General features: G+C 41.2%; 1 protein-coding gene across 5 annotated transcripts in view; it reads left to right on the forward strand.

Moving 5' to 3' along the window:
• Nucleotides 1-7836, forward strand: part of MVB12B (multivesicular body subunit 12B) — a 149034-nt gene extending 141198 nt beyond the window's left edge. For 4 of the 5 annotated variants that reach the window (XM_069748511.1, XM_069748513.1, XM_069748512.1 and 1 more), the window contains one exon: nt 4832-6406. In XM_069748511.1, the coding sequence (XP_069604612.1) occupies nt 4832-4918 (87 nt within the window). In that variant the 3' untranslated portion in view covers nt 4919-6406. Of the gene's footprint in view, nt 1-4831 lie in introns of all 5 variants that reach the window. The other variant, XM_069748515.1, reaches the window with a different exon arrangement.
• The last annotated feature ends 1829 nt before the right edge of the window (nt 7837-9665 follow it).

Below are 9665 nucleotides of genomic sequence, written 5' to 3' on the forward strand. Positions count from 1 at the left end.
CGAGCCCCGGCATGTGCCCAAACAGTGATTTACCCCCACATATGGGGTATCAGCGTACTCAGGAGAAACTGGACAACAACTTTTGGGGTCAAATTTCTCCTGTTACCCTTGGGAAAATAAAAAATTGCAGGCTAAAAGATCATTTTTGAGAAAATAATTTTTTTTTTTTTTTTCATGGCTCTGCGTTATAAACTTCTGTGAAGCACTTGGGGGTTCAAAGTCCTCACCACACATCTAGATTAGTTCCTTTGGGGGTCTAGTTTCTAAAATGGTGTCATTTCTGGGGGATCTCCAATGTTTAGGCACACAGGGGCTCTCCAAACGTGACATGGTGTCCGCTAATGATTGGAGCTAATTTTCCATTTAAAAAGCCAAATGGCGTGCCATCCCTTCCGAGCCCTGCCGTGCGCCCAAACAGTGGTTTACCCCCACATATGGGGTATCAGCGTACTCAGGACAAACTGGACAACAATATTTGGGGTCCAATTTCTCCTATTATCCTTGGCAAAATAGGAAATTCCAGGCTAAAAAATCATTTTTGAGGAAAGAAAAATTATTTTTTATTTTCATGGCTCTGCGTTATAAACTTCTGTGAAGCACCTGGGGGTTTAAAGTGCTCAATATGCATCTAGATAAGTTCCTTGGGGGGTCTAGTTTCCAAAATGGGGTCACTTGTGCGGGAGCTCCAATGTTTAGGCACACAGGGGCTCTCCAAACGCGACATGGTGTCCGCTAACAATTGGAGCTAATTTTCCATTCAAAAAGTCAAATGGCGCGCCTTCTCTTCCGAGCCCTGCCGAGTGCCCAAACAGTGGTTTACCCCCACATATGAGGTATCGGCGTACTCGGGAGAAATTGCCCAACAAATTTTATGATCCATTTTATCCTACTGCCCATGTGAAAATGAAAAAATTGAGGCGAAAAGAATTTTTTTGTGAAAAAAAAGTACTTTTTCATTTTTACAGATCAATTTGTGAAGCACCTGAGGGTTTAAAGTGCTCACTAGGCATCTAAATTAGTTCCTTGGGGGGTCTAGTTTCCAAAATGGGGTCACTTGTGGGGGAGCGCCAATGTTTAGGCACACAGGAGCTATCCAAACGCGACATGGTGTCCGCTAACGATGGAAATAATTTTTCATTCAAAAAGTCAAATGGCGCTCCTTCCCTTCCGAGCCTTACCATGTGCCCAAACAGTGGTTTACCTCCACATGTGAGGTATTGGTGTACTCAGGAGAAATTGCCCAACACATTTTAGGATCCATTTTATCCTGTTGCCCATGTGAAAATGAAAAAATTGAGGCTAAAAGAATTTTTTTGTGAAAAAAAAGTACTTTTTCATTTTTACGGATCAATTTGTGAAGCACCTGGGGGTTCAAAGTGCTCACTATGCATCTAGATAAGTTCCTTGGGGCGTCTAGTTTCCAAAATGGGGTCACTTGTGGGGGAGCTCCAATTTTTAGGCACACGGGGGCTCTCCAAACGTGACATGGTGTCCGCTAAAGAGTGGAGCCAATTTTTGATTCAAAAAGTCAAATGGCGCTCCTTCCCTTCCAAGCCCTGCCGTGCGCCAAAACAGTGGTTTACCCCCACATATGAGGTATCAGCGTACTCAGGACAAATTGGACAACAACTTTCGTGGTTCAGTTTCTCCTTTTACCATTGGGAAAATAAAAAAATTGTTGCTAAAAGATAATTTTTGTGACTAAAAAGTTAAATGTTCATTTTTTCCTTCCATGTTGCTTCTGCTGCTGTGAAGCACCTGAAGGGTTAATAAACTTCTTGAATGTGGTTTTGAGTACCTTGAGGGGTGCAGTTTTTAGAATGGTGTCACTTTTGGGTATTTTCAGCCATATAGACCCCTCAAACTGACTTCAAATGTGAGGTGGTCCCTAAAAAAAATGGTTTTGTAAATTTCGTTGTAAAAATGACAAATCGCTGGTCGAATTTTAACCCTTATAACTTCCTAACAAAAAAAAATTTTGTTTCCAAAATTGTGCTGATGTAAAGTAAACATGTGGGAAATGTTATTTATTAACTATTTTGTGTCACATATCTCTCTGGTTTAACAGAATAAAAATTCAAAATGTGAAAATTGCGAAATTTTCAAAATTTTCGCCAAATTTCCGTGTTTATCACAAATAAATGCAGAATTTATTGACCTAAATTTACCACTAACATGAAGCCCAATATGTCACGAAAAAACAATCTCAGAACCGCTAGGATCCGTTGAAGCGTTCCTGAGTTATTACCTCATAAAGGGACACTGGTCAGAATTGCAAAAAACGGCAAGGTCTTTAACCCTCCGTCACATACAATATTCGGACTAACGAGTTCACATACAATGTGCCTGTCAGGCGCCTGCTGGAACAATACCTATAATATCTAATGTTTGCAATTTCAGTGCTCTAAAAGTGATCAGTGACCTTCATAGGGATGTAATAAAAGAGACTACACATAATCAGTTGCAAAAAAAAACATTTACTTAACATAAAACTAATAACTATGAAATACAAACTTTTCAAAACTCCCGCCAAATAGTCCCCAGTTCGACTCTCTCAAAAAAATGTACAAAGAAAATTTTTGAACACAAACTTAATTTTAAGGTACCTTAAGTACTATTAAAAACATATTCAATCAGAAGTAGATGCTGAGGTTTCCCCAGAAAAGTCACACTTGCAGAGCAAATAGCAAGAATTACACACCATTTTTGCATGTGTCAGGCAAATTGCTTTATGACATTTGAGACATTCATAATTTGAAAGCCTTCTGGTTCCGCTTTCCGTTTGGCAGGTGGTGCATCTCCTTCTTTTGTGAGGTGGTGCAGATGGTGACTTTTCACCATCATCTTCTGGGCGGAACCTTTTGAGCTGAACTATGGCTTCTTGTTCCATTTAGTATTTTTATCTTTTCCAATATAATATGATCCAACTTCTTCATCCTCACCACTGTCACCATCTTGCTCTGTTTCAGAATCCAGGACACATTCTTCCACCTCATCATGAGAATCAATCTCACTTTCCTCTCCTAAATCCTCATTCAGTGTGAGGTCTCTATCATCTAACAGCATGTTTGTTACTTCCTCAACATCAAGTTGTTTGGATAAATTGTACATTTTCCTCTCCATTTCAGCAGATAATCTGAAGCAAGAGAAGGAATATGTTAGGGAACTACTGTATATGCCTGAGCAGCACACTTTCTTTTATAAAATCTCCCTTATTTCTATGAAATATCCTCACATTTTGTGCTATACATTCATAAAACAAGCTAAATAAACTATTGTGATGAATAAAAACATAAAATACCAACCTTACTGAATGTGACGTATTCACATACAATGAGCCTGAGAGATCTGTGCAGCTATATCCTCTCCCCTGAAGCTCTGAAATCCAACTGTGATATCAGGTTTCACAGACCTTCAAGAGACAGGAGACTACCTGGAGGGAGGGGGTTTCCTCACAATCTGGTGAGGAAGGAGAAATGAAAGTAAAAGAGAAGCGCCTGTCAGATCAGTTGTATGTGACGGAGGGTTAAGGTCAAAATAGGCTGGGTCTTGAAGGGGTTAAACAGTCAGACGGTTGACTGCTCATGAGAAGGAACTTTTTGCAAAAGACATGGATGAGATCTCCTGCACTAAGAGATGAGCAGCACTTTACCTCCTAGTAGCATCTAGGAGAGGTAACCGCCCTATGTCAATGTCCGACCCCTGCGCTATGACCTGCGATAAATACACCATAAACTCCTCTACAGGAAGCCTGTTTCAGTTAGTTTGCCCCTCATCAGTGTAGAAAGAAGGCGCAGGAAAAAAAAAAAGAAAAAAACATGTCAAATCTTACTACAGTATAAACACTTAAAATATTCCCATACAGTGTAAAGCAGTCTGCCCAGCCGACGGCCCGTAAAGACTCCATACTTCACTGATCACTTTAACTCCTTAAGGACAAGGTGAATTTTCACTTTTTTGTGCTTTCCTATTTTCCTTCCCTTTTACCTTTCCGTAAACATTTCCGTTCCAGGGCTTGTTTGCTGCAAGACGAGTTGTAGTTTTAACTGACCCCACTCATTTTTATCATGTACTGAAAATATGAAGGGAAAAAAAAAATCCAAGTAATGATGATTCCCCCCTCCTTCCCCTCATATTTCTGCCATTGTTTTGGGGATCTGTTTTTACTTAGGTTATTTTAACAACACAAAGAACGAACCTAATTTCTCTATAGTCAGTGATGACAATCTTATAACTTTTTATACTCTAGCAACTTTAAAAAAAAAAGTGTTTTTTTTTTTTTTTTTTGGGGGGGGGTTTATCGTTCGATCTTCTTGGGAACGTGAACCTGCGATTGATAGTATTGCAATATATTGAGAATTTGATGTCTTTGATGGCAGACATGGAGCCTTTGGAGGCCACCAGTTGCTTGGCAAATGATCGGCACCTCCAGGATCACATTCCGTGGGGTAATGATGGCCATCAGAAGGGACATCCGCCATGTGACTGCAGCTGTTACACACTTCACAGTAGCATTTAAGAGGTTAAATTAATTTGATCAGAGCTGGGCAGTTTTTGGGAGCTGGTTATGTTCCCAGCAGGCTCCGTTCTTAGCTAGGACTTGGGAGATGAAAGACCTTTGATGTCTTCTCCACATATACTTGTTTGTGAGTTTACAGGATACTCATTTGGTGATGTGTAGCAATTTTCTCTTTGGCCACAAGATGGCAGTGCTATAATGTGCTATCTTTACTACACAAAATGAACTGCGCTCGCTGTATCCGCCAGTTAGCGGGTAATCTGTATGAATAATAACCCTCTGACAACCTTTTCCGCTTTTGTCTTCCCACAGTATGACTACAGCTTCAGAACAGAACAGAGCGCTGCCGCCCGCCTGCCCCCCAGTCCTGCCCGTTGCCAACAGATGCCCCCGCCGTGAGATATGGGAAGATGGCCTAATGCATTTGGCGCGCACGAGTACTACTGAGCAGAACCCATTGCTGCTAACCATAACTTCTAACCCCTGCCCTGCCAAAGTGGCAGTCGTGAAGAGTTGGTGGACTTTTTTTTTTTTTCCTAACAGGTTTTTTTTTTTGTATTGGTATTTTGTAAATATAGCGACTGAAAACGAAAAAAAACCAACAACCCCATGTTGAGTCGTTCTATCCACGCCGAGCTCCGCAGCTCTGCGCTTGCCAGTGTTAACCGCTGCTAAGTTGGTCTGCACACTTCCAGTCTCTGTAGATGCGATATCCATGAGCAGCCCGGGACAGCGGCATGTAACGTTACGCCGTCGCTTTGTCCAAAATGCACTTTCTTCCTATACCATATGTGATATAACGGAAGCGGACGCCTACATTAAGTGCATAGAGCTTGGCAGCGTTAAGATCCCGTAATCATACATCCTTGGCCAAAAAGAAGGCAAAAAAATTAGAAAAAAAAGGGTTTAGTTTTTTTTTGTTTTTTTTTTAATAGAAACGGCTTCGCTCAAGAATATTGTGGACTTTGGTGTTACAACTCGGCCCCACTGACTCAATTTGGGCTGAGTTTCAATACCAGACATGGACAGCAGTGGCGCTATTTCTGGGGGGGAAAAATGCAGATTTTTTTTTGTTTTGTTTTGGACAACCCCCTATGACATAAAACTTGCATGTCTTAAAGAGGTTATCCCATAAACATTTATAAAAAAAAATCCAATAAATGTATAATTGGTTGGGCTCCGATTGATCCATAACGGGGGAAGTGGCCATGTGTATTAACACCGCTCCCACAGGGTGTGAAGGGATCTGTGCTTACAAATGCACACGGTCACTCCATTCACGTGGAGGACCCCCGTTCCCTTGATTAGTGGGGGGTCTGATCACCCCTGATCAGGCATTTATCACCTATCCTGTGGATAGTTTCCATATTGCTACATGCTGTTTATCCATTTATCTGCAGCAGCCATGGGGGAATTTAGCAAAGGCATTGCCATCTTTTTTTTTTTTTTTTTTTTTACACCTTAAGTCCCCATTGTGGGGCACCCCACACTTACACTGTAACTTTTCCTAAATTGTCTGGCAAAGTGATTGTGGTTGAGTGGGAGAGGGCATGATGGACCCCAATGGGCGGCAGCATTATTTTATTTTATGCCAGAAATTGTTGGCGCCAATTCACACCCGCTCAAGAGGCACAGGCAAGCTGCAGCTAGGGCTGGGCTGGGCTGGTAGTCATCCTTTCCGTGGGTCTACATACCCTGGCAAATTCAGGCTGTCTTGTGTTGGTACCCTCCTTTTGGACCTAGGACATACGGTGCTTGTCCCCCCCAGTTACATGCCAGAAGTCAGAGCGTGGAAAAACTCTGCAGAATTTTAAGGGAAGATCTAAGCAGATTTTATGTAGAGATTGTTACATACATAACCCCAAAGAGTAAAGTCTTACTGTCGTTAAAAAAAGGAAAAAAAAAGTGACAAAACCTAGAGACACATGAGAAATTTTCATCGGTGGGGTTCCGAGTACTGAGACCCCCACAATCGCTGAAGTAATTGGGTGGAAGCTCCTAGACGGTGAGGACAGCAGAAAACTTCCTCGATGGAATATCTGTGAGCTCATCTTCTCGAGGAGAGCAGAACATTCCTTTTGTTTCCGCAAGCAATGGAGGAGGTCTCTGTGCAAGGATCTCCTCCACCAATCAAAACCTTGGAAGGCCAGTTACTCTTTAAGGTCGCTAAATGAAGAATTAGAAGGGGTTAAATACTTTTCCCTTATCTTGTATGTTAAAGAGATGTGTCTACAGACACATTTCCACAGGACATCTTATTTCCATCCGTGGGACCATCACGTATCTCCGTAAGGAGGGTCCCCCCCCATTCACTGTGTCTGCACGTGCTCTGCTCTCTCTCCATTGAATTTTGTGGGGGTCCTGAAAACTCCTGAGCATGTGCGTATGCACAACTACCTTTCATCACTGCAAGAGTTAGATCAAGAGACCAGAAGGACCCCTGTATTGGAGAGAGATGGGATCTATCATATGGATATGTCCTAAAGTTCTGTGATGAAAAAACCCTTAAGTAGATAACTTTGGATGGCCAATGTGTGGTGGACCACCATAGGTTGGGCAAACCCCACTCTATATTAACCAAATCTGTCCCCCAGTGGGCCGCGCACCTGTCAGATTGGACCAATTGAGACCCCATAACTTATAGGGGATCACTGTTGAGTGTGCTTAATAAAAAGATGGCTAAGTACACAACTTTTAGGACCCATCACCGCGTTGAAGTTATTAACCATCTTGCATGTTTTAAACCCTAGTTTAAAGAGGATTAGTATAGGTACAGTCTGTGAACAAGTATTCAGAGTAAATCCTTTTATGAGACTTCAAGGCCCGAGTCCATGGAACGCCTTAATGGGAGTCTGTCACTTGGTTTTTGCTACCCCATCTGAGAAGAGCATAATGTAGGGGCAGTTACCCTGATTCCAGCGATGTGTCTTACTGGGCTGCTTGTTGTATTTTTTTATTTTTTAAATCACTGCTTTCTCTGCTGCAGATCTAGCAGTTCTCTGAAAGCTGAGCTCTATATAACCCCGCCCACACGTCTGATTGGTGGTTTTCTGTGTATAGGCAGAAAGCAGCCAATCAATCATGGGGCGGAGTTAAGCACAACTCATGAATTTAGAGGACTACCTGGCAGCTGGTTTACTAGTCCTCCAGTGATAATCTCCTGCTGATAAAATAGTATTTTGTTTAATCAAAATTACAGCATCCAGCCCAGTACGTGATATGTCAAACTAAATCGTACTGTTCTCAGGTTAAGTGTCAAAAATCCGATGACCGATTACCTTTTAAATGGGCTGTCTACTTCTATAGACCAGAATTATAAAAAGCAAAGAAAAAAAAAACTGTGATGGCCTGAAAGTACCAAAATATTAATTCCCCCCTGTGCTAGTAAAAACCTCAGTCTAGGTACCATCCAAATAAAGGATGGGGCGATTTCTGCTTCTCAAAAAAATCCATTATTGATATTCGAGGGATAGATTCCCATGGCCCTTCCTAGTCTGTCGCCACATGCAGCAACGACCACCTGCATCTGTGAAAGTGCAGAAAGGAGGTATCCAATAAAGTAGTCAGATGGAGATATGTGGCCACCACCGTTTTTCATGGTGTGCATGCAGAAATGGCCGTGTCTGTTCACTTGTTGCACAGATGATGTTGCGTTCTTCTACCTTTAGCATGACACAGTTTATTGCCTTTTTTTGGTCTTTAGCTTCAAAATGGCCAATAATAAACCATAAGAAATAAATGGAAAAGGATGGCACTAGAGTGATACAATTAAATCAGGACTAAAACGGAATCCCAGATTGTCAGGTGTCACGCATGCTGGGGGTAACGGTGCTCTGCACATCGATTGTAGATGAAGAGTTTAGATAAACGATAAGGAAAAAGTATGCGGCACTCACCCCAATGTAGCAGTGAAGACATGAACTTTAATGGAGAAAATGAATTAGTACATACATCCGTCAGGACATAAGGTAAGCAGGAGGGTGTGGTAATGGAGCTTGGACGACGGCCGTTTCGCACGTAATGTGCTTTGACGGGTCCAGATGAGGTCAAAATGGCCAATGCCTTTCACAGCACAAAAACCTCAACATCGGCAGGCAATATGAAAAACTAATTTCTTTTCACAACTTCAATTAATTTTTAACGTAACTCGGCTCACCTCCACTCGCCCCATTCAGCACAAATGACCTCTGTGTATAAAGCGAAAGCACAAACGAGGGCGATTTTCTGCTTTTCGGAAGTGGAGATCAGATTAGATGCTAGACAGATGGCATAAGCCCGATACTCTTCGAGGGTGTTTAGAATTCTTTTTGTGTAAGATACATACAGGATACATTTCATAACCACCAGATTTCTTGTAATTATTCTTCTAAATTAAAAATGCTGGAGGTTTATGAGAGGCAATTCTGCAGGCTGTAATACAATATTGTGCGAGAGCCGGACTCTTAATTAAATATTAAATGGACTGTAGGAAAAAAAAGAAAAATGTATTCCGTAATTTAAAAAAAAAAGGAAGATAATGAACAAGCGGAGTTTGGTCCCTCTAGTTTAACTGGTTGTTGTCCCATCAGCAATGAAGATTTTGGAGGGTCTATTTTAAAAGTAAATTGGCAAATAAAGGGGTTTCCAAATTTAAAAAACTTCTGAGACTTTTATATAAATTGTCGTTGGCTTATGCTCACTTATTCATACCTATAGTTTCTATAATTTAAGATGTCCGTGCAGTAAAAGATAGGTATATCCGTGTTATTTTTATTTTTTTTATAAAGTCAATGGTGGGTTTCCAGCCAATAAAACTGTTAAAAATATTAATTTTTTTTTTTTTAAAAGATACCCACCTCCACCAATCCCCACAGGTCTTGCTCTGGTGCTGGTCTTTACTTCCAAGCATCTGACTGAAAATCGTTGTCTCCTCCTGATTGTAAAACTCTTTCTACAGTTTATGTAGGGTCTGTGACCATGTCTTAAGGACCATGACTCCGGAGAACTATTGGTTTACAAACAATATTTTTTAAAAGTATTCTCAAATTATTAAGTTGCTTTAACTAGACAGCATGTAAATAAGTTTGAAACTTCCTTTTTCTATCTGCTGTCATTCTCCTGCAGGGTGAGCTTTTATTTTACTGTACATCTTGTGTCTATGAAGCTT

The sequence above is a fragment of the Ranitomeya imitator genome, chromosome 2, assembly GCF_032444005.1.
Source record: "Ranitomeya imitator isolate aRanImi1 chromosome 2, aRanImi1.pri, whole genome shotgun sequence".
Taxonomy (NCBI): domain Eukaryota; kingdom Metazoa; phylum Chordata; class Amphibia; order Anura; family Dendrobatidae; genus Ranitomeya; species Ranitomeya imitator.